A 25,848-nucleotide genomic window follows, 5' to 3' on the forward strand; every position below is an offset into this window, starting at 1 on the left:
AACTGCAGACAACAAAATAAACAAATGTCTCATGTAAATCCCAGTGAACATAACCATGCTGTTTAAACAATGCATGTTGCTAAAATGTAATTTAATTAATACAGAAATAAAATGTATTGACTGTATTCTAATGCTGTTTTAATTCCAATACTTTAGCACTATTGGACCAGAACATATTTGTTTTTCACAAATACAAATTGGAGGCAGTCAAACTGAATTTGTGTGTTGATGCCATTTTTTCCCCCAAAACAGCAACAACAGAGCATTCAATCAACCATAAATTAAGCAGCCTGCTGTTTATTGTCTGGGAATAACCAATAAAATACGTCTCTCTCCAAGTGCAACACAGAACATATCAACTTTTGGGCCATATGTGGTATTTCATCGGCACTCAGCGGCTGAGATATGGTATGGTAAAATGCATGTGGGCCAAATCATAACCACATATATTTTGCCATGCCTTCAAATTTGGAGAATTTGGCCCAAATAATAGCACTGACTTTTGGGCCACATGTCGTATGTAATTGGCACATATGACAAAGTGTGGTAAAACGAATTTGGGGCATCATCATGGCTCATAACCATATACATTTTGCTATATCTTCACAATTGGGGGAAATATATGTTTATATATGAGTTATTTTTAGATGAATAAGCTGTTTATTAAAGTTGTAAGTTGCTTATGTGAAAACAACAGACAACAGATACAATCCAAAAACTGTATATTTTACTCTTAAATTCATTAAAATAAATCAATTAATAAACATAACTTGGCCTATAGGTCAGCGTTTCTTCTGCATTTGCCCTGGAAAACCCTGAAGAACACTATGTTTTTCTTTCAGATAACTAATATTTCACAACTTCTTGTGGAAAAGACAATGTGCGGATTTTGCGTCATGAAACTTAATTTCTCAGATCAGATGCCATGTATTGTATGGCTTTTTTTTTTTTTCAATTTAACGTGAAATGCGTGCGCACACAAACTCACGTGTGCTATGCCTCTGTCAGGCATGACACATCATTTCCTGTTCAAAGGCAACTGAAGGCGGTTTATACGGTTGCGCGCGCGCGCGCGTGTGTGTGTGTGTGTGTGTGTGTGTGTGTATACGTACTTGTGAGGTAAAATGCTTTCACTTTCATTTCAAGGCTCCATTAATTCGGTCGAGACGCTACGTTAAGAACAACAAAAACCATAAAAAAACAAAGAAACAAACTCAGTAGCGACAGTAAGACGACTCAGTGACACAGAGGAACACATTTAAGAAACTTCACCATGGCGTTTAAGTACCCGGCTGCACGAAGAGATGAGAGTAAGGTCAGTGTCAAAAGTCCAGCTGTCCCTTTTGTCTGTTCACTGTGCAGCAAACACATCGCAAGCAGGGAAAGCGAGACCAGGAAGAGAAAGACAAATCATGTGGTTGCACGGTTAGAAAGACAAATGGCGAATGACTGCAGATTCAAAAACAAAACTTTTAACAACTTTAACGAGTGCCCGTAAAAGTGACGCAGCAGTTTTATACGTGGAGAAAGCAGGGGAAACTTTGTCCTTCAGTTCAGTTAAAGTAATACAGACATCCTACAAAATATAATAACCCCATAATGGCCACTGATTTCTGCTGAGGCTGTCAGAGCTCCATTGAGGTGTGTCGTTCATTTAGACGCTGTCAACGCCTTTCCCCCTCTGTTTAGGCCGTGCAGTCATACGGAGGAACATCATTTAGCCAGATTTAATTACATTTTACATACCAGTGCACTTGGATGCTTTGCAGACTGAATGTCAAACAGATAAAATGTTTTAAACATATAAAGCAGTCAGGATAATTGCACCTCCATATAACTTATGTAATATCAAAATGATGGAAAGCATTATTGCATCAATCAATCTCACATTATTCCCCCAGCAATAAAGTGATCAGTTTTCTGTTAATTTGATCTTGTAGTGTGATGGATGCTTTATAGGGTGTTTCAAAGCCCTCATCATAAAAAGTAATTGTTTATTTGGTAAAAAGTCAGAAAACAGAGGAGTAATTACCATCACAGTTTCCTAAGGCACAAGCTCACTTATTTAAATAGCTTGTTTCATCTCATTAACAGTCCTCATATAAGATTAATAAAACCTCATAGAAGAATGAGAAAACTATACATTATAGAATTTGGAACAGGTAAATGATTTTAATTTTTGCTCAAATTAAACAAATTGAATGTATTACTTTTCCGTCCACTGACTGACTAATTATCTAATAATTTCAGGTCTAATTTCATGAAGTGATTAATTGTAGTGTTTCCATAAAAACTGTAAAAGGTGAATATGAATTGTATTAGTCAGCCATCCCAACCCTGCCATGTCATGGTTTTGTATTATTGTAGAGAGTCACACGAAATGTCACCTTCCCAGAAAAAATAGCAAGGGCATGACTTTCGTTTCCTCAGTGGTAGCTATAGCTCTAGGTAAGTGTCTTTATTTTATCTGAAACTTGCTCCCTTTTACGGTACAAAAGTTTGCAGTGTTTCCAATTCACCAGCAATGACATTTAATGACTAAGCATTCCAGGCAACATAAGGAAACATTAATAGGACAAGGACAGATAGGGATCACCTGATTTCCTGGTGCATCATTTCCAGAAAATGCATTAGGGCTTAAAAAATGAGGGGGCAGTATCAGTACTCTCAAAGCGATACTGATATCAGTGGAGTACTTTTTTCCCGTCTACTCCATCATGTAAATAAAATAATTCAGTTGCGTAAAATGCCACCTCTCCTCCCCATCCAAATGATTTTACACAATAAAGTAGTATCACCACAGACTAGATATTAGCTGTTTGGTTAGTTGGCCAATTACTCGTTGCACACTTGCAGTGATGTTGCAGTGACTGTGAGCAAAACCATACAAATATTTATTTTTTTCTGAATCTGGGTACAAAAACGTTTGAGATCAGGTATAACTTGACTTAAGAAATGTCCATATCATTTAGTACTGGGTTATTTGGACTGATACCATAAATGTATCAAGCACCGACACCTAGCCTTACACCGCATAACGTAACCTGACAAAGGGAAATGACGACATGTCACACATCGATGTGAAACAAACATACTTTAGATGTAGCAGTGCATGTACATACCACATCTTAACAAGGCAAGGCAAGGCAAGGCAAGGCAAGGCAGTTTTATTTATATAGCGCATTTCATACACAATGGCAACTCAATGTGCTTTACATGAAACAGAAACAGTAAAACATACAATTAACCCCCCATAATAAAAACAAAGTACAGAAAAATAGAAAGACATACATAAAATGCTAGAATTGAGCATTAAATATAAGATTGCAGCATAAAATGATAAATTAGCTTTAAAATCATTAAAAGGACATAGAGTGCAAATGAAAGATTAAAATGTACAGTAAAGTGCTTTAAAAGAGCTCAATCATAAGCACAGGAGAAGAGAAGTGTTTTTAACCTGGATTTAAAAATGTTCACTGTTGGGGCTGATTTCAGTTCTGCTGGTAGTTTGTTCCAGTTGCAGCATAACAGCTAAAAGCTGCTTCACTATGTTTAGTTTGAACTCTGGGCTCAACTATCTGACCTGAGTCAGTAGATCTCAGAGCTCTACTGGGTTTATATTCTACTAACATGTCATTCATGTGGTCTGGACCTAAACCATTCAGTGATTTGTTGACCAGTAGCAGAACTTTAAAATCTATTCTATAGCTGACTGGGAGCCAGTGTAAAGACTTTAGAACTGGAGTAATGTGCTCTGATCTCTTTGTTCTGGTTCAAACTTGAGCTGCAGCGTTCTGAATGAGCTGCAGCTGTTTAATGTTTTTTTGTGGGAGTCCAGTCAGAAGACCGTTACAGTCGTCGAGTCTACTTGAGATGAAAGCATGAATCAACTTCTCCTGGTCTGTTTGAGACATAAAACCCTTCACTCTGGATATGTTCTTAAGCTGATAGAAGGCTGTTTTGGTGATTGATTTGATATGACTGCTGTTACAAGTTAACTTTATCATGAGAAAGTTTTAAGACCAACCACATTTTGCTTGCTTGTTCACATGCATGCTATATAAACTGAATTACATAGTCAGATAAAATGTTACAAACACATAAAACACTCTATAATTTCAACTAACATCACTTACCTTAACTTCAAAATTAGGTAAAACATCTTACATTATTAACTCTTGAGTCTTGCTAATACACATTCATTAAACAAAATGATGTTATCCACTCTATTTATCAGTGTCAGAGGTGTAGCATAATTGTAGTTGTTCTGTGAAACGTGGCTTTTTGTCCAAGGCAAAAAAACATGTAGGTGAATTTATAAACCTATTTAACATAATATTCCAACATTGATAGACATTCCCAAATTGTATGTAAGAATGGGCCTTTTTCAGGAACTTTTCAAATGAGTTGTTATTAGCCAAATATGACTGCAGTTTATGCAGTGATCTTAGAAAATTAAAATGATACTGTTTTTATTCTTTTATCTTATGACGTGCAGCTAAAATGTTTGACAGTTTGATTCACCACATAAACCACAATTATATGATGTAAGATGTCTTTGTTTTCCACTCCTATGTTTGTGCAGACATCAATGCAATGTGAAACTTGTCCCAGACACACTTCATGGTTACACATTGGTCATATTTCACACCCTGCCATCTTATCTGCGGTTGGCATGCTTGGAAGACGTGATTCTTATTTTCAACGCCTAACATGCTTGAGCAATTGCAGCAAAAGGGCTTGTGCAGCGGATGCACAAACATGGCATTCAAGGTTGAACCCAAACTCATCTGTACTGTGTCTGTGAGGCCCAGATTTGCAACTGTTGCTAGGGATGCATGGGCTTCCGCTCACCACTGTGATGTGCTGAGAATCAACCAGGTTTTCCATGTGTTTCCATTCTCATACCCATTTCTTTAAACACCATACCCAGACTAGTGCAGAATGTGAATGGCACCAGACAGCTGCAACGGAAAACATGACTGGCTAACCCTGTAAAGCATTCTATACATTGTACATGCCTACGTGGTACTGGGCTATATAAATGAAATTGACATGACTTGTGAAACTGAAACACAAATGCCTGTAGGAGTCATGCCTTATGAAATAGGGCTACTAGCATGTCCACTGACTTCTTGAGAATTGTAGAGATAGGGGATTTTAGTCATCAGTGTTATCATCTTTGTGGAGGTTGAGACAGAAATGTGTAAAATACACCAGAAGAAAGGTGCTTAATAGATTGAATTGAGGTACGTATCTTTGTCCTTCCTGGCATTGCAACCAGGAGTTTCAGGCCTTTTATGATAATTGTTTAAGTGATGAATTCTTTATTAAGCTCAAGATGTTAAAATCTAAATATATCTGGTGAAATCAATGTACAAGTGTATACAGCAAAAATTAAAATATGTCCCTCAATATTCATCCTTTTGCAGTCTTAAAAATGACTGAAAATGTTGAATGAACACATAAGACATTCCAAACAAACACTGACCGGTTTTATCTTGTGTAACAAACTTCTCTAAAGCCACTTTCACTTAAATGGCTGTATTGTCAATGGCAAGTTCCGGTGAGATTCTCAGGAAAAGTGATGCAGTGTCTATGAGGAAACTGTGTAGAATATTTTTTTATAACCACACACATATACCAGCCAAAACTAACAAAGTAAGCAATAAGTAAGTAGACACACTTTCTCACTCAAGAATGGGAAGTTGTGTACTGTTTAGTCATCAGTACAAAACTGCTAATATAAAATGCTATATATATATAAAAAGACTACTAATGATGTTAATATCTTAACATCATGATAAACATCTAAGCCTCAGAAGATATTAAGATAACTTTTAAGGTTAATTGAAAACTAAAGAAAAATGATCTCTTGTTTAGATTACAGGAAGCATGAATATTGACCAGGTGCCACAGTAGACACAGTAGATACAGTGTGTATGGTTGGAGACCAGGCAACAAATCCAGTCTGCCCACTGGTGCATCAGGGACTTTCAAAGGCATCTTATCTTGTACCAAACATTAAAACTGACAAGCAACATGCCTACAAGCCAAATTGAAATACGACAGTTGGCAAGTACACAGACAGTTAGTCAGTTCTACTGAAATTTGTCTTTGAGAGGAGGTTAAACATTGCAAAAGAGAATCCTTTCTATCAAGAAAATCAAGTTTGATTGCCAAAGATGTAACACAGTTCTTTTCACGTGTATTTTTGTGTGTTTGTTCCTGTTTAACTTGAATATCCTTTGAACAGGTGGATGACTACCATGGAACTAAGATCTGCAATCCCTATGCATGGCTGGAAGACCCCGACAGTGAAGAAACAATGGTATGTGAAGATAAAGAATGTGTGGGGAATTGCACAGGAAGCGGAAGGAGTGCTTTCTCCTGAAAAAATCTACAAATGTTATCTCTCTTGCCCCTGTTTCTTTCTCAGGCTTTTGTTGAGGAGCAGAATAAACTGACCATGCCATACCTGGAGCAGTGTGCTGTCCGGGCTCAATTCCAGCAGCGTCTCACTGAGCTCTATGATTATCCCAAATACAGCTGCCCTTACAAAAGAGGGAAGAGGTACTAAACCAAGTGAAAGAGATAACTGAAACAGAAAAACAACTACATTATGGAGAAATACTTGAATTGTGTGTCTGGGGTCACATAAAATGCTTGCTGCAACTTTATTTCCTGTTTTTCTTTTTAGGTATTTCTACTCTCACAACAAAGGTCTCCAGAACCAGGATGCGCTGTATGTGCAGGACTCTCTTGATGCACCTGCCACTGTATTCTTTGACCCCAACAAGCTGTCCGAAGATGGCACTGTGGCACTGAAGAGTGAGCTAAACTGCAGGGCACATATACTGCATATATTAGTGTTCACAAACACACCTATACTCACAGACAAGCAGAGGAATGAAAAAAGAAAATTGTGCTCATTCCTCCTTTTCTTTGTCCTTTTTGCTATCCAGTGGGCCGTCTGTCAGAGGAGTGTGAATATTTTGCATATGGTTTGAGTAGCAGTGGCTCAGACTGGGTAACAATTCGTTTCATGAAGGCAGATGACCTCACCCCTCTGGATGATGTATTGGAGAGGGTCAAGTTCAGCTGCCTGGCCTGGACTCATGATGCGAAAGGCATCTTTTACAACTGCTACCCTCGCCAGGAGGGCAAAACTGATGGTGAGCACGAGAAACTGTGCACATAAGCACATGATGCATCAGAGAAACAACACCTTTAACCTGACCATAACATAAAATGACTTGTGTAATCTTTCTGTATTTTGCTAAAGGCACAGAGACCACTTGTAACATCAATCAGAAGCTCTACTTCCACGTCATCGGCACCAAGCAATCTGAAGACATTCTGGTTGCAGAGTTCCCCGATCATCCAAAGTGGCACAGTGCCGTTATAGTAAGTGAATACTAAACTTGAGTTAATTATTTATCAAAAGACACTCATCTAAATAATTGTAGTTTCACTTAAATACACCTTTGTACCTACTGTAGGTCAAAGTGTTTAAGTTGTGAAATGCATACTCACTAAACTTTCTCACATGTTCTAATAAAAAGTGTCAAGTAAGCCACCTTCCAGAAAAGGCTGGGCTCTTAAATATTAGATTTTTGTGTCTCTCATCTGTTTGGTGTTTTTAACGGATTGTTGACCTGGCTGCTTGGTTATTTATGGTGGTTGGAGCCATGAGAGAAAGTTGACATTCACAAAATCATGTTCTCTCTCCTGTCTTCCTTCCTTTTCCAGATATCGGATGATGGCAGATATGCTGTTCTGTCCATCACTGAAGGCTGTGAGCCTGTCAACCAGCTGTGGTACTGTGACCTGCAGCAGCTCCCCAATGGCATCACAGGTCTGTACCCTTGTGACAAGCTCACAACTCAGATCTCATATTTTCTTGAGAAGTAGGATCACAGGTATTAAATGAAACTGTAGGTCTGCTGTGATGTAACAGTAAAAAGTGAATCCATTAAAGTCAATAAATATTGAAGAATCATTGTATCCACAAGCAATGTTGCAATGGATGTGTGTCCTTTCATATCAAACACTGATTCATTGGAAAACACACCTGGTTGCAGAATGTAAAGTAGCGTATTACAAAATAACTGCTCTAACTGCTGCATCAGCAGAGGTTCGACACAGTGGTTGATGACTGTGACTCAGTGGTTACTTCACCAGATGGTAAGATTTCAAAACTCACATTGCGGTCAGTTTTGTAGTCAAAAGTGTTCCCACGCAGTAGAATTTTGAAGAAAATGGGTTACTGGCTTATACATGCAACCATATTTTATGGGGAAAGGATGGTTAGGGTGTTTGGGCTAGTTGCTATGGGTTACTGATAAAAACCACTATGATGCATCTCTTAAAATTGAGTTGTATTTGTTGAATTTATCTTGTAATTTAATGAATCTCCTCCACCAGGCCTGCTGCCATGGGTCAAACTTGTGGACAACTTTGACGCCCAGTACTCCTATATCACCAATGAGGGAACTGTGTTCACTTTCCGCTCCAACTTGGATGCTCCTAGGTATTGTCTAATCAACATAGACATCCAGAGACCAGAGAGGCAGCACTGGACAACACTCATACCGGAGCACAACAAGGATGTCCTTGGTGAGACTAAATGGAAATTAAATTGAGTGTAGAAGCAAAAGTCAGCTAGTATAGTCCAACTACAGTATCAGTTCTCTACAGGTGAACTTTATTCAGTCTGAGATTTCAGTATGATGGGACTGAATAACAGACCTTTGTTGGCATGACAGCTGCTGCTTTGTGTCAGTGTGAATAAAATCCACCAAGATTTGGTCATACGTAAATGGCTTGTACAAGGAATCGCAGTTCCACAATTCAGACACTGAAATCTTGCAAAACTCTTTTCACTGAATTTCTGACCTAATGTTTCGTTGACAGTCTGACCACAACAAGTGGGAAGTTCTATATCTGTGGTTGAGGACCTTCGTCAGAGGGAACTCTGCTCAAAAAGTGAAACCTGACCCATAAGCACTTTATCTGCTGTTTTTTTTTTTTATCAGTCAGTCGAATGATGGTAATTGTACTTCATCATACAGTCAGCCACACAGCTGTGAATGTGGGAGTTTCCTCTGAGAAACATGTAAACACACACGCACGCACACACACCAGTACACATTTAGAGGTGAATAATGAATATTTGAATGGAAATTATATTTAGGATGTAATTTGAATGATTATTTTATTAATGATAAAGCTGTATTTGAGAAAGATAGTGCTCTTTTGCTTTCTCCATTATTATATTGGAGAAATGGATACATAGTATTTTGTGTGAGCTTTTAAATTACTATGGTCATTCATATATATATTTGAACTATGTTTTTCTGCCTACTGTTGTGTTTATATACTGTTATGTTTATGTATGTCTTATGTCAGTGTATGAATATATACACTGGTTGCCATGGTTTCAAACACTTCTGATGTGTATGCACTTCACAGAAGGAAGTTGAAAGTTACATCAGGTAATGTAGGCTGCTTGCTTGCTTTTTAAGTTTTAACAACTTGTGAAATAATAGAATACTCATGCAGCTGTTTTATTGACTGGCAACTCCAACTTAGCCCTTTCATTCTGTTTAATGATGCTATCTTGTGTCAGGCTCTTAAAGCCTGGTCATAGGTATGATATCAGTTCAGTAATATGTCCAATATATTTTTTGTGCCATATTAATATTTACATATTAACTATATTAACTATGAGTGGCTACATAAATGCATAAAATGGTACATATATGGTAAAGTGACTGATTTATTAGTCTGGTTTCTATTGTCCTTGTCTGGAAACCGATGACTCAAAAGCAAATTCCATATATTGAATTTTCGTTACTGTGTGTGTGTGTGTGTGTGTGTGTGTGTGTGTGTGTGTGTGTGTGCGCGTGTGTGTGTGTGTGTGTGTGTGTGTGTGTGTGTGTGTGTAATAAAAAGAGAGATAGCAGTCTCTGTAGCACCACTGCCATCTACTGAGCGATAAGGCTGCCCTTACAATGCATCACACACATTTAGCACATTAGACTGTCCTCTGCTGGCAGTTGATGAGACTTAGTAAGATTTCAGTAAATGGATCAATACGGTCATAATCCATAGCCATAGCCATAGCCATTACCTATGTATTTACCCCATTACCTGCCTTTATGAAAGGATTAGGAAATGACTCTTTAATGTCAAGTTAAAGAGGTAATTTGACAGTTAAGGAATTAATACTGGTAGTAACAGACAGACTAAGGATACGGTTTCCTTTTTCCCCCCAATGAAAGCAGCTTCTTGCTATCATGTTCACTTTTTACTGCTTCCCCTTTGGATCCTTCTGCAGGTTTTGTGTCCTGTGTAAACCACCACCACCTGCTGGTCAACTACCTCCATGACGTGAAAGATATTCTGCAGCTGTATGAACTGTCTACAGGCGAGCTGGTCAAGGATCTGCCACTGGATGTTGGCACAGTGGCCGGAGTGAGCTGCAAGAAGAAACACTCTGACTTCTTCTACAAATTTACCTCCTTCACTACGCCAGGTAAATCTATTATTTGATTTATTATTTTTAGGTTGTTTGCTATTTAAATGCCAAGAAACATAACGTCATTGTTGAGACATTTCAGTGAAACCATAAGGGTGAAATTTATGGTAGTGCTAGAGGAAAAGTCAGGGGATTACCAAAGGTAGTAGTGGGTGAACCCAATCTGCTGACTTGTATATTAATATCTCATATCTGTTATGAACAATGAGTAATTCAAATATCCTTGTGTTATAGCAGAAACGTACAGTAACCTCTAACCAGCGTGGCATTTCTTCTCTGGTACACAGGTATCATTTACTACTGCGACCTGAGCGTACCAAACCCAGAACCCAAAGTGTTCAGGGAGGTGGAGGTAAAAGGCGTCAACCAAGAAGACTATCAGACCACCCAGGTAATGTACTGTTTTTTATGTTCTTATCTGTTTGATTAGACCACAAGTCTTCTCCATTATTCTTTCTTTGTATATTGTTTCTCTCACTTACACTTCATTTCATGTTCCTGTTATTTTATCACATTTACTGGTTACATGTACGTAGCATGATTTAAATTTCCCAGAAATGGATGCATTATGACAAGAGGATAGGAAGTGGTAATGGGTAGGTGTGAACAGTTTCTTTTTGACTTGTAGAAAAAACATTCATGTGCAAGCCATGCCATACAGTAGAGCTCTCATATGTGTTTAAGGTATTTTACCCCAGTAAAGATGGAACCAAGATCCCCATGTTCTTAGTCCATGCCAAGGGCCTGAAGAAAGATGGGACTCATCCCGTCTTTCTTTATGGATACGGAGGATTTGAGGCTTCCATACAACCGTACTACAAGTAAGCTCTGGTCCAACTCTCTTAACAATTATTAAAGACTTTCTTCTCGGATGTCAGCTGACAATGACAATCAGATACAATCAATTAATCAAGTACAAACCGGTAGAGGTGTAATGGAACTATTAATATCACATCACCATCAATACTTCAGGATAGAGTGAGATATACAGGCACCTGTTAAAGTCATTTAAATGGCAGTTTCCTGCAAAACATAACAAAGATGTCATGTTTGTTCTGTTTACCATTTGGCCCTAACCTGATTACCTCTAATTTGACTGGTATATTTTGTCTTTTATGTTGACAATGGAACAGTGGTGCTTGAAAAGGATGTATCCTCAGTGCCCACTGAAATTAGCTGATGATACTGTTTACTTTCACATGAAGGTAGAAAGTTCATCTAAATAGGAATATAATGAGTGAGTGTAACATGAGTGAAATCATAGTGAGATTTTCAAATAATTTGACAAAAAAGCATTTAATTGTATTCTAAATTAGTATTAAACTAAAGTACTAAAGTGTTACTACTACTATCACCGCTTCTGCTAAATCTACCACTTTAGATTATTTATGTTTAGATTTTGTGAACAAAAAATGTGCCTCAGGCAGATTTCTGTTCTGCTAATGAGTTTTGCCCGTGTATGTCCATAACCTTTGTGTGCACTTACAGTACATGCTTTTATTTCTTGCCTCTGTCTTTGTGTGTTCAGTGTTGCTTACCTGCTGTATGTGAGACACCTGGGAGGGATCCTGGCAGTGGCCAACATCAGAGGTGGTGGAGAGTACGGTCTCACCTGGCACAAAGGTACAGACTTAAGACAAGAGACAGACAGGAGATACTGAGGAGTGACTCAGAGACAGACAGACAGTGTTAGTTAGAACATTTTAAACATGATGTCCCTTGGTCTGATTCTGACTTTTACTGTATCATGTGCTTGTAGCTGGTACATTAGGGAACAAGCAGACATGCTTTGATGACTTCCAGTGTGCAGCAGAGTATCTCGTCCAGGAGAAGTACACCACAGCCAGCCGCATTGCTATCAATGGTGCCTCTAATGGAGGGCTGCTCGTGGGTAAGTACAGGATCAACTGTGTGAGCATCATTACATTATGTGATTATGTATTTACTGAGAAATCTAGTGATAAAGCCAGAGGGAGAGGGAAAGATGAAATTAAAGGATTTTAAAAGTATATCTTATGGACGATTATTCACAGTCCATTACATGTTACACACAGGAGTTGAAGTTGTGTAGGTGGGGGAGCCATGCTCTTCATTTATATAGCTGAAATCTGTTACTGAGGCTTTACCTCCTCTTTCTTCCCAATTTAACAGCCCAGCTCCCAATTTTTTTGCAGTTTCACCCATAAGACCACTAAAATTACACATATTCATAGCTGCTTGAATTTAATTCACTGCAACTTCAAAGCTAAGATGCTGAAAGCTCTGTGTTATTTATATTACGGCTTTGTCATAATTGCTAATGTCAAATTCATCTAACAGTAGTTAGCTGCTTAGCTTCAATTAATTTAGTCATTAAACAGCACATTAAACAGTGCTTAGTCACATTATTTACCAAAGGCTGGCTGCCATATGGCATCGCACAAACCCAACTCATGCCTTCTTTCTTGCTGTGTAAGTGGCCATTTAGGAGCGATTGTGTCCTACGGTGTGAGGTAAAGGGGATGTAATGTATGTGTGTTTGAGTGTGTGTATTTGTAAGTAAATTCAATCTATGACGCAAATTTGAAATACACACACAGCGGCGTGCGTGAACCAGCGTCCAGACCTGTATGGCTGTGCTGTGGCAGAGGTGGGGGTGATGGATATGCTGAAGTTCCACAAATTCACCATCGGTCACGCATGGACTACTGACTACGGCTGCTCAGATGATAAGGATCAGTTTAAGTGGCTCATCAAGTATGGAACACACACACACACACACAAACACACACACACACACGCACACAGACGCAACAAGTCACTAAAATATAACCATGTACAAAAATATGTCATAGTTATGCTCAAATCCTGACTGCTAAACTGGTAGAAACATTGCTATTATTGTCCAATAAATGTTTGGTTTTAGCCAGTTGAAGTTTACATTTTACTACTGGAATACATACAAGGGAGCATGAGTAATGTGTTGTGCAGCAAATGAGATTTATTTTATAATCTAGTCAATCAGGTTTTAGAGAAAAGCCACAACCCAACTTCAGCTCTGTCTTCATCAGAGTTTACTGACATTATTGCCCACATCTCTTCATCTACCTTTCCATCCAAGTTTATACATTTTTTTTCTTGCATGTATTTGCCTTTTCTGCTCTGATTGCTGCATAAATCTGCAAGGCAAATGGGTTCTGATGGATGTCGATTTCTAATTTTATTCAGTCACACATGAGAATTTGTCTTCCTGCTGGATTTTCAGGATTTTTGCTAGCGGCACATCTCTAATAATAGTCAAGCTGTCATTCAATATGTGCTGCAGTGTTGTATCTATGAAACAATATGTGTTGTTGGACACAGTTATGTGTGGGATGTAAAGTATTTGTTGGTTTCAGTAGTATCAAAGTCTGTTCTCAGCTTGACACTCACTCACATATGCAAAGGAACTGAATCACACATTAAAGTACATGAATCACTCCTATATCCCCTCATCTCCCTGATAAGAGATTCTTCACACTTTTCCTTCCAACCAGTCTTTCTCACCTTGTCTCCCAGGTATTCTCCTCTTCATAATCTGCCTGAGCCACCTTACTCTGGCACTCCTTACCCTGCCGTCCTGCTCCTGACAGCAGATCACGATGATCGTGTGGTTCCCCTCCACACCCTGAAGTACTGTGCTACCTTGCAGCACGGGGTGGGCAGCAGCTCTGTCCAGCGTCAGCCCCTGATGGTCAGGGTGGACACCCGTAGCGGGCACGGTGCAGGGAAACCCACTGCAAAGGCCATTTTGGAAGACACGCACATCTTTTCCTTCATTGCTGAGACTCTTGGGCTCAGCTGGAAAAATTGAGGAGATGTGACAGGGAGAGTGAGGTAATAAGGGGGGATTTTAAGGGATGATTTTTTGCATCATTTTTTATATAAATTGTTTTTTTAGATTTTTTTTAAGAAAGCATACTTGTAGAACGAGGAGGAAATTGGGGGAGGGGGCTATGGTGTTAGAATTTAGAAAAGGGAAGAATAGAATTAGGGAAACGAGTGAAAAAGAGACAAATGCAGAAGTTAGAGTTAACGGTTATAGAAACATGCAGCAAACTGAAGGCCTTATAAAAAGTACAGTGCAACGAAAATCAAAAATACTTATAATTCTTCTGTATCTTATAAAACATAACCAAATACACAGAAAGCTTTTTAGACATTTATGTTAGAACATTTACTGTAAATTTGTATTTGAATATGAATGGTGGAATAATAAATTTTCAATGAAATGTCTATTGGGATCATTATTTCCAGCAATACCACAATGTAAAATAATATATAATGATATGAGTCTTACATTATTATATGCTGTATACTAAATAGTTGGAATATTGTTCCTGATGAACCTTACATTTTAAAGATTTTATATAGAAAAATCTAAAAAAATAATTTGATAAGAAGTGGAGTATGTACTAATGTAGCGGAATAGATTGACATTTTACATTTTGTCATTTGGCTGACATGATTATTCAAAGTGACTTACAATCAAGACAATAGAATCAGAAACAGCCATGGTACAAAAAGCGCAATAACAGAGAGGTGCTACACAGAAGATTTGTTTTATGGATTATTATTCAAATAAGAAATGACAGTAGACAGTTGCAAAAGAAATGTCATAAACAACAAGAAAGTAGTGCAACAATGAACCAAGTGCTAAAACGTTATGGGTTGCTTAAGTATTGAGGTGTTGAGCTGAGTTTTCAGACATTTCTTGACTGCACCGAGAGAGTCAGTAGACTATGGAGCTTAGTAGCTTGATAAGAGTAAAAATACACAGCAGCATGAAAATGAAAGTAATTACTGTGTGATGCAGTTATCATGTACTCCACCAGGTGGCAGTATGACACTATAGAAACTCTTCTCCAAGCATCTGACAACACCTAGAGGTCAAAGGCTAGGTGTCAATTTAGTGTCATTCTGCTCGACTGCTTCGTTGAGCTGGATTATGGACTAAAAAAAACAAACAGCAGGATGCCAATCTGCTTAATACTGTATATTGTCTCTCTGCCGGTTTCTCTGCCTGGCAGGGGGGGAATGAAATCACTGGCGGGTAAGAGAAAAAGGAGATACATCTATGTAACAGAAATAGTAGCAAGCAAGTAAAGGGAGACAGAGGGAGTGGTAAAGATTTGTGGAAAGATGTTTAGCACTGAAAAGTTGAGAGATTGAGGGCGATAATAGACAGCAGATATATGGTGAGACAGTGAGAGGCAACAAGAAGACAAGCAGCAAGAGACTGAAAGTGCACTTATGAGGAGTCTCCGGAGGCAGCTAGACAGATGGGTGTTTAAACTGTCAAAAAGAGAGATGGAAACTCTCCGCCATCCTCGAGTGTGTCAGCCAACCACAGAGAGTGAGAGAAGTTCGGTACGGTCACTCAGAGTTTAATCTCAGCTCAGTGGGAAGTACTGATTTCGTCAGACTGAACCCCTGTGCCTTATCTAAGTACCTCTCAGTGGTAGACAGCATGGGAAAAGAAGAGGGGAAAGTAGAGAAGGCTGCAGGAGTAGGATTTGCAGACAATGACTCTACCACTGGGGCAAAGTGGTTGAATGAAGCCGGGAAAGACAAAGCCAGTAATAAGCTGGACATATGAGAAAAAGAGTGAGGGGTTTAAGATCACGCAGCAAAAAGGCTGTGATGGTCTACTCCAGGAGTGTCCCAGAGGATTGGTTAGGCTTTTGCTGCTTCGTTTCCTTCAATAACCCCCCCGTCACCTCTCGATATCCTTCTTTCCTCTGTTCTCACTGTGTATACACACACATTCACCCATGTACCAGCAAGCACAAGCCTTCGCATCTCTTTTTTTGTTTCCTCTGGAGAAACAAGCTTTTACCTACGAAAGCTTCAACATCTTACAGCTCCTTCCCTCCACCACCCCCTCCCCCCACCTCACCCTCATAGGTCCCCATCCTGTCCTCCGTTTGTTTACTTACTCCCTCCATAATGCAGGGATTAATTTCTCAAAGCCGATTTGAGCTGCGGCACGCTTCGGCAAAGAGCGGAGTGCAGAACTTTTGTGCTGGGGGAAGTTTCCCCTTCACACTAGCTTAGAGGTGGACTGCTCTCCCCTTTATGCCGCTCGCTTTAATCTTCACACAGAGCAGAGGGAGCGAGGGATAGAGGGAGGACAAGAAGGGGAGAGGGCTCTCAACACATAGCTGGGAATCGCTAATGTCTTTACAGAGGTGTCGTCTGCTTTCCCATGTGCCTCTTTGAAACCTTGTGCTCCTTCCTTTACCTCTGTGGCATTTCCTGTTCTTTCATTTCTAGACTCCATTTTTTTAAAAAGAAGTTTTTGTTCTTTTTTTCCAGCTGCCAAAGTTTCTTTTATTATAAGGTTGTACCTCATAAGGTTCAGTAAATGCTGCATGATGCCAAGTGCAGAGTGGATATGAGGTTAAGGCTGCAATTGAGGATTATTTTTCATCACTGATTAATCTCCAAATTATTTTTACAATGCTTTAGTTTACAACATTTTTGGAAATGGTTATCACAAAGTTGTAGAGTCTAAGATGACATCTTCATATGGCTTGATTTGTCTGAACCAACAGTCCAAAACCCAAATCTATTTAAATTTTCTGACAATACAAAACAGAGAACAACAGCTAATCATCAGATTTATAAAGCTGGAATCTGCAAATTAGGAATGCAACTAATGAGTACTTTCATTTTCAATTAATCTATCAATTAGGTTTTGATTCATTTTAACAATCATTTAGTCTATAAAACGTCTGCTATAATTTCCAAGAGAGCAATTTGATTTTAGATGATATAAAAACAGAAAAGCACCAATGTTTTTTCTTGATAATTGAACAGTTGCCGATTCATTTTCTTTCCAACTACTTATTGATTAATCAACTAATTGTTTCAGCCCTGCTTCAAATGGTTGACATTTTTCCTTGATGAATGACTTAAATTATTGATTTGCTCTCAAACTTGTTGTCAACAATGTAATTGATTAATCAACTGAGCAGGTCTTCAGCACTTGAGTCTTGGGCTTGAATTTTGGATTTTAGCTCATACAATCAATGCATTTAGAAACCCGATGTGCATCATGCTCTTGGAAGAATCCCTCCCTGTCTCTCTGTCCCAGTCTCATTTACAGTGAATAAACAGGCAAATCTGATTGAAGCTTTACGCTCGAACCGTGAGAAGCCTGATAATATACCAACTAACACAAAAAAGCCCTTGCCACTGAACAGAGTTACTGGGGGATATGTTGTTTGCATACTAAGACATCACACTCATACTAACAGCATTTATTATTTTGTACCACTAGGGAACAGGAGGCAGATAAAAGTTGATTAAGTCCTCTATTCGGTTCATTTAGCATGTGTGCAGCTGCTAAGATGGCTCATGACCCAGAGCAGGCAGGAGTCAAATGTCAAGTCTATTAGGATTTCATGATTCATATTATGTAGATTAGAGCCAGCCACATATTTATTTTTACAGCTATATTTTTTATTTCATTATTTATTTGATGTCCAATTTACAATAGTCTTACAGCATCGCATTCATGTTTATGGTTGTCCATACAAATAAAACATTTCTTTACAGCAACCAGTTCTGGGTGCTACAGTTTCTAACCCTGAATATTAATGAGCAGGACATGTAAATAAGATTTTTGTGCATTCTTCATCACATTATATCTCAAATGTGAGCTAGAAATCTATGATAAGCCTCCAATAATGAATTATCCAAATCCAGTGTGACTGCACAGGGAGTTCAACTGCTGCTTAGCCCGGGTCTACTAAGCAGCAACTGAAGGAGGTGATGTTTGATTGCGTGGGAGGTTTAGAAAGCTGCAGCTAGCGATGGCTCAGAGATGAAACTCATTAAGTCTCAAACTCCAATCCTCAACTCCAATAAGACAGTAATATAAAAAGTATGGATTGCTGCCTCAGTGGTGTATGAAATTAAAAAAAAATAAAAAAAATCTGAAATGCATGCCCATGGACTGTCAACACATAATATGCACACACTCTGACCCATGTGAGCAGGCATGGAAGCACACTCGCTTCTCCACACCCACACAACTGCCCGCAGCAATCCCAAAGAAAAGTCAATTTGCATTTACAATAATTTCCCATATGCTCAACGCTGGTCTAACGGTGGGCGTTGCGTAATAAAACAGTAAGTAATATAACCTCAGTCCCGGAGAGAGAGACTTAATAAGTTCAAATGATAGAGTTGAGAGAGAGAGAGAGGGAGAGAGAGAGAGAAAGCCATGAACTCCAGAAGCAGGCTTGGAGAGGTAACTGAAAGTTGAATTCAGTTGTAAGTGGATACCAGGCATTAAGTGTGCAACAGATAAGTACAAGAGGCCTACGTAGCCTTAAGATGAGTGAGATGAGTGAGTTCTAAAGGTCATTGGTTCATTTTTTTGTGGACCAGAAATAAAGTTAAAAGGTAAAGGGATAATTGAAAGTTTATCATATTGACTCCATCGAACTTTACTCACAGCATCGGCTGTTCAAAGCAAACTGCTGCTGGTTTAGAAAAAAGAAAAAAGAAAAACGCCACAGGATACCTTTGAACCAAAACTATCTTCATGCCAAGCAAGAGAGCTGTTTTTGTTGTTTTTGTGAACTGATCGTTTAAACAGCTATATAGCAGGATCTTTGGAGAGAAAGCAACATAATCAATCACAGTATCATTTTAAAATGTCTGATACCTGAAAAATAAACTTCAGTACTTCCTTGTGAGCAAACTAATAAACTAATATATTTTTCCATTTCTCTACTGACATTTCATCATTACTTATTGGCTAAAATATACACAGATAATAGATATGCAAGACGCTAACATCAACCAATATACTGGTAACATCACAGCTAATAGGTATTATAATATGAAATGCTACTTTTGAGATATTCTTAACAATTCAATTCAAAAATGATACCAGTTTACAAACATTTGAATTGAATTAATGATTTGACCAAACCCCAAAGCTCAAATATCAACCTTGTTGTTAATTATGCTTTGTTAATCTAAATCTAAATGGTTCTAAATCATTTTTTTGTATAGGAGTAAAAAGTCACACTTAGTGCATATCTCGATATTTGAAAAAATAAAAATAAAAATCAGGGATCTGGGAAAAGTATGCATTTATTTACTATTAACTTTTTAAACTATTGGATTTTTTAAAACTTCTAAGTTAATGAATATTGGCATGTCTGTCAAACTATACTGTAATATGTGGATTTTTGACTCCAAGTTTACATTAAATCCCAAAACAGACGACAAGGAGAAAAAGAACATTTGCTTATATTGGATTTTTTAATAACACATTTCAATATTGCAACAGCCATCAGAATTTCTTCTACCAGGTAAAAATCATCAAAAACTAACAAAAAAAGAAACTTTTTTTTTCCAGTTTAATATTCCAAACACCTTTTTCTTGGCTATGGCCCTAAATTCAAACAAATAAAACCCTTACACAGTGAGCAGATATTATATTTAACACATTGTTCTTCAAACAAATTATAAAAATAGATTTAGCATTTTCAAATACATATTTACAGTATTAAACATCTATCATAATGGTCACAGTAACAGAGAGGGGGGGGGGGACAGAGCAGGAAACAACTCAAGTTTCATTCATTGTGGTGACAAGGTCCAGTTTGTTGTGTGCTAGTGATTATGTGTGTCTTTGTTCGTGTGTTTGTGTCTATGTGTGTGTGTGTGTGTGTGTGTGTGTGTGTGTAAAAGGGACCATCCAAGTGTTTCTTCAGGATATGTTAACATGTGCGTGGTAACATCTATAAAGGACATATGAGTTTATTCATTTTGACAAAACGGTTACAGAGGAGAGTACAAGGAGAAATAACTAAAACTCATTTTGTACCAAATACAAACCAGTTAGAATATTCCAGTTAAAAATGTATGTACCTTTCATTGTGAAGCTGTATGATACTTAAATAATGCCCCGCTAAACTTCTTCTTTTATGTCTCCTGCATTGAAATAGGACAGAAAAGATCGAAGGACGGATCACTGTACAGAGAGAGTTCTGGGAGTTAACTGGGGGAAAAAAGTGCAACCACATACAGTAGTATGGCAGAGCATGATAGTAACAGTAACTTAAACATGATAATCCAACAGCAAAAAAAGAAAAAAAAAAGACATCTTTATGACATTCGGTAATACTGAATCCATACTGCAACACACACACACACACACACACACACACATACACACACACACACATTGTAATTATACAACAAATCCAATGATAATGGACCCTAAAATTAACTGTAGCAGATCCAGTGTTCAAGAATACACAGATACTGTGTGCTGACAGTAAAAATCCCCTAGTGTTCCTCTCACTTCCTGTGTACAAAAACAACAAAAATCTGTTTAGTATAAACTCACGGTCATATAATAAACTAACAAATACTTCATGATGTAAACCCAAAAACAAGACAACTGCTTCGCTTAATGTTATTTAAATATTATAAGTTAAATAAACCCTCCTAACCTCTTTTTTTTGTTTTTTTTAAAGAGGTTAAACATAAATAAATATGGATAAATATCTGACTCAGGCCATCTTCCAGAGTTGGCCTGAGCTCTATACAGAGTATTAAACGTGATAGTGAGAGAGGCTTTGGAGAGTAGGATTTTACCAAAATGACATCTGGGCTAAAAGGGGAAAATTTGATGTTTTCAATTCACATAGAAGACAATTGAAGAGCATGGAGGGAATAAAAGAAATATGCTTGGGGAGTAGTGAAACAGACAGCGACATACAACAAATTAATAAACAATCAAACATGTTTTCAACCCTTCGCTTTACAATTGTATATCCTGCAGCTTTTGTTTCACCGTCACTAGCTCCGAAAAGCAGGCTGATATTCCTTAAAGTACAATATATCATCACCCACAACTTCCTGTAGCTCAGTGAGCACACGTTATATACTTTATTTATGACTGTACTGTATGTCAGCCCTGTTCATTTAGCCATTTTGCGGCCTCATTCAACTCTGTCCCTTGACATGGGACAGCTCAGTCTTGTAACCGTTTACCGCTGTCAGCTCTGAAACTGTAGATTATCTTCCAGCCGTGTTTAATCTTCAGAAATGTTCCTTTTTACCATCTGATCAAAAATCGGCTCTGACATGTACAATGATATGATGCTGCATCCTCCATAATAACTCAGTTCTTGTTCAATGTGAAATCAGCTGGAGCAGAGAGTCACTTTTATCAGAAACCAAGTCAAATTGTTCCTGGCTTTGTCAGTATTGTTTCTGAAATGTGATAAAGGGAAATTCCACCCAAAAATGTAAATGTGTCATTGAGCACTTGTTCATAAGCGGTGTGTTTGCAGCGTAGTACATCTCTGCCTCCGCTGTACCTCAGCGGTCAGTATCACACTGAACTCGTCCTGGTAGAGACAGTATGTCATTTGTCTTGACGCACTGATGCTGACACGGCTAATGAAGGTCAAAGTGCAGATAGAGGTCATAAAAAGAAAAGTCACATGACATCACTCCTCTGCTACACCCCCCCCCCCCCCCACCCCAATTACGACAGGAACGCTGCTCGTCTCCATAAGGGATTCATAGGAAAAAAAAGGAAGGAAGGAATCAAGGAAGGCATGAGGAAGTGTGGGAAGGAGGAGTAAATAGAGGAGTGCAGTTAGCTGAAGGATCTGTTCATCTTCAGTCTGGAAGAGCTTTCTCCCTCTCCCTCTCTCTCTCTCTCTCCTCTTCTCCACCCCATCATCATCCATCTGCACATGTGTGTGAGTCCGCAGCAGTAGCAGTAGCGTAAGACTGGGTGTCGACTGGTTTTTTTTTGTTTTTTTTAGACCTGCACACCGCGGCCGTGCATTTGGATGACCTGGGCTCTGAGTGTCTGGATGGCAGCCAGTATCAGCTTCTGGTGCTCCAGGGAAGTGATGCCAAGGCTCAGTACATCTCTGTGAACAAGGAGATAGAGATTTAGCTAAATGAATTCAAAATATGTAACATTTATTTCACCCACAGTTTTAATCATTTCCTAATCATTTCACAGACCTGGACTCTATATTCCCATCTTTTTGTGTGAGTAAAGGGGACAACCATTTTTGAAATTTGTCTAGTATTGAGCGACAGTGCTTCAGCCTGCAGCCATGAAACAGACTACAATGTAACCCGAGATTACATTGAGCCCTGTCAATGTATGTCCATTAAAAGTGCTTGTTTTTTTGCCACAGACATACTCCAAATGTTATTGTGTCTGACAACATTACGGAAAGGATCACACAGAGAAATGAAATGTTTTTCTTAACCCTTAGCTTGATCCAGTCTGTTGTTGTTGTCATGTACAACCAAATCTCAGCTAAATATTCAGCCATGACTAAATCTAAGCTACTTCTCCTTGTGCAAAACTTAGTTAGACACAACAACAAAAAACCAGATCAAATGAAAAGAAAAACCTTTTATTTCTCTGTGTGGTCCTTTCTATTGTGTTGCCATAATAACAATCTGAGCCTGTCAATGGCAAAAACAAGCTCTTCTAGTTTTTGACAGGGCACTATCGCCCCAAAGATTACATTGCAGGCTGTTCTGTGGCTGTCAGCTGAAGTGCTCTCACTCAGTATTGGACTAGTTTCAAAAACTGTTGCTCCCATTAGTAACTTGGACAGAAAAAGGGTCCTTGTTGAAAAATACCAACGTTAACGTGATAAAAGTATATCAATCGAACACTGTCTGTATATCACATATAATTAGTGTCAATTTACATTGTTCTATTCAGAAAACCTTGTAGAAAATAATCAAGAATGTAAAGACCCATAAAATAGCACAGTATCAAGCTCTTCTTAATTTTAAATGTCAAATGAATTGGAAATATCCAGAAATTCAGAAACACAATAGGACAGATGAGATAGATTTTTTAAAATTATCTTTTTTTCTTTTTTCGTCTTTTTATTCAAAACAGTGAAGTTCAGCGATATGTACTGAATGCATGGCATGTTTGCATTTAAATAATTAATGGTAGCTGTCAGCTACAGTACAGTGATTCAAATATTTACAATAATTAGCATCACAAAGTGTCTAACTAATCACTGTGGAAGAGTTGGAGTGAAGTTAGATATATAGTTTTATATTCATATTTTTCCCCAATGTGCCTGTCACTCAAAGAGCCTTTTCAGATGTACAAATATTATCTTTTATTGTCAAGAATGAAGAACAAGAGCATTTAATTATTTATGCAGTTATCTCTTCAATTATTTGTTCTTATTCTTTGCCACCAAATGAAAGGTCACAGAGACGGTGCTACTCACTGTACAGTCATTCGTGCCACAGACTCCAAGTAGCAGTATCCTGCAGCAGTGAAGTTGTCCTTGTATCTGCCCATGTCCACCGCATCCAGCCACTCTCCTACCGAGTTAAATGATGGGAAGGAGGGTAGAGGCCTCTCTGCTAGCGTAATGGATGAACTTAGGGTCCTAAAATAGGGTTGAATGTCCAGAGATAGGAAATTTACTGAAATGCACACAGAGAGACTATACACAGAGAGACAGGGTGCCCATTTACTGAACCTATATATCACTTGAGCTTACCTGCGTGCCAGTGTGGAGGAACCAATGCCATCAGGCGAGCGAATGCTCTTGCTGAGGGCTGAGTGGATCTGACTGAAGCTGGGTCTCTCTGTCCTTTCCTTCTGCCAACAGTCCAACATCAATTGATGGAGATGTGGAGGGCAGTTAACTGGAGCTGGCAGCCTGAAACCATCCTCGATGGCTTTGATCACCTACAGCATTTACACAGAGAAACAGAAAATCAATAACATCAGGTTACAAAATGTGGAATTAGTGTTGTAATTTTCTATTCATCATATTTCAATTGGCTAAATTCCCAAGGATGACTCTGACTGGTAGGGCTGTTTGGGGGAAGTAAATGAGAATATAGAAATGTTCTGCCCGCCTAAAAAAAAAGTTGAGTAAGGTATTTTAAAACTTTCTTTTAACAGTGGTGTTGTTTAGTTGCCAAGAACAGCAGTCTGTAGACAGTACAGATCCTTAGCAACCTCTATGACGATACATAAAGGGTGGAAAAGTGCTGGTGCATCCAATTTCTCTTTTCACTAATTACACCTCCTACAATGGTTCTTCTTTTTGATAATTGTGCTTATTTTGATTCAGTGTCCCTTTAAGGTCACCTTACAAGCCAGCACTGACTGCATTGCAAACCAAGTTTTAATGAGAGCTTTTGCTTGCCTCAACAATATGAACTGAATACAAATCTGCAGTAAGATCATGACAAAAACTACTACAGCTATACATTACACAGCAAATACCCAAAATATTATCACAAAGAGAAGAAAGGTAACCTAAAAAAATAACTGAACAATAGGAAATCTTGCATGACTGACTGACTGACTTTGTGGCTTGAAAGGTCACTTAACAGGATATTCAATGTCACTTAGTATTACTTCACAGGATATTTGATGGAGTATCACATTAGCTGGGCTCATATCAGCAGAAATTTGTATTATAACATTTTAATTTCCTATGCTCCGTTGTAGGCTTGTGGATTTCAAAAACAATCCAGACAGGTTTGAAGTAGAAGAGGACTAACAGGTGAAACAGACTGTAAGAGTTCATATTTTCTTAAAGCTGACTTCCAGCTCTATATTTTAGGGCTCTAATGGAATATTTTTGCATGATTTACAGTTCAAAGAACTCCTTAATTATGGTATACCAGTTCTTTATGCAGGCCCTCACTTCAGACTGTCTGCTTTAGCTCCTGTCTCTTAAAGGCCCCCTCTCCATGAGCCCACTCTATTCTGATTGGTCAGCTTCAGGAAGCTTCCTTCCATTTCAGAGGCTACATAAACGAAGAGCAGTAGTAGGATTTCTATTATTTTTCTTGCTCTTTACTTGAAGTAGAAACTTTGTTACATTTGTACATGTTTATGACGCAATTCGATCCGAAATATGCTAGTGGACAATTCAAAAAAGACTTAAACAACAAAGACTATGAAATGGACGGCCATTTGTGTGCATGTACAAGCATCTGATGTTGTGACCAAGAGGAAGTAGAGGTAACATTGCAAATGAAGCGTTCACAGCAAGCTGAAGCCCTGGCTTTTGACTTTAAAGTTTTAGACCTTTGACCATGTTTAATATAGACATTTGACATCATAATAATATAAAAATAACAGAAAATCACAAAAAGCTTGATATGTCCCATTGAAATGCTCCTACGATACCCTATCCACGCTAAAATATAAGAAACTAAATACATGTGAAAATGTGAAAATTCATAGATAGATTCATCGTAGCTTAGCATTTTTC

General features: G+C 38.3%; 2 protein-coding genes across 8 annotated transcripts in view; one reads left to right on the forward strand and one right to left on the reverse strand.

The window, feature by feature from the left end:
• The first annotated feature begins 1,103 nt into the window (after positions 1 to 1,103).
• LOC128373727 (prolyl endopeptidase-like) lies at positions 1,104 to 14,457 on the forward strand. The gene is made up of 15 exons (XM_053333895.1): positions 1,104 to 1,315; positions 6,257 to 6,331; positions 6,440 to 6,573; positions 6,701 to 6,831; positions 6,966 to 7,175; positions 7,286 to 7,407; positions 7,753 to 7,858; positions 8,428 to 8,619; positions 10,343 to 10,540; positions 10,831 to 10,934; positions 11,228 to 11,364; positions 12,072 to 12,166; positions 12,303 to 12,434; positions 13,123 to 13,279; positions 14,081 to 14,457. Exons 1-15 carry the CDS (start codon positions 1,274 to 1,276, stop codon positions 14,373 to 14,375), a joined length of 2,130 nt encoding a protein of 709 aa, XP_053189870.1. The 5' UTR covers positions 1,104 to 1,273; the 3' UTR covers positions 14,376 to 14,457.
• A 7,897-nt stretch (positions 14,458 to 22,354) lies between these two features.
• The window catches only part of LOC128373726 (ephrin type-A receptor 7-like), a 108,941-nt gene continuing 105,447 nt past the window's right edge, over positions 22,355 to 25,848 (reverse strand). For 4 of the 7 annotated variants that reach the window (XM_053333893.1, XM_053333894.1, XM_053333891.1 and 1 more), the window contains exons 15-17: positions 24,112 to 24,302; positions 23,833 to 23,988; positions 22,355 to 22,485 (exon numbers count right to left, since the gene is read on the reverse strand). In XM_053333893.1, coding sequence (XP_053189868.1) covers positions 22,371 to 22,485; positions 23,833 to 23,988; positions 24,112 to 24,302 — 462 coding nt within the window. In that variant the 3' untranslated portion in view covers positions 22,355 to 22,370. Of the gene's footprint in view, positions 22,486 to 23,832; positions 23,998 to 24,111; positions 24,303 to 25,848 lie in introns of all 7 variants that reach the window. The other 3 variants (XM_053333889.1, XM_053333890.1, XM_053333888.1) reach the window with 1 other exon arrangement.

The sequence above is a fragment of the Scomber japonicus genome, chromosome 15, assembly GCF_027409825.1.
Source record: "Scomber japonicus isolate fScoJap1 chromosome 15, fScoJap1.pri, whole genome shotgun sequence".
Lineage (NCBI taxonomy): Eukaryota > Metazoa > Chordata > Actinopteri > Scombriformes > Scombridae > Scomber > Scomber japonicus.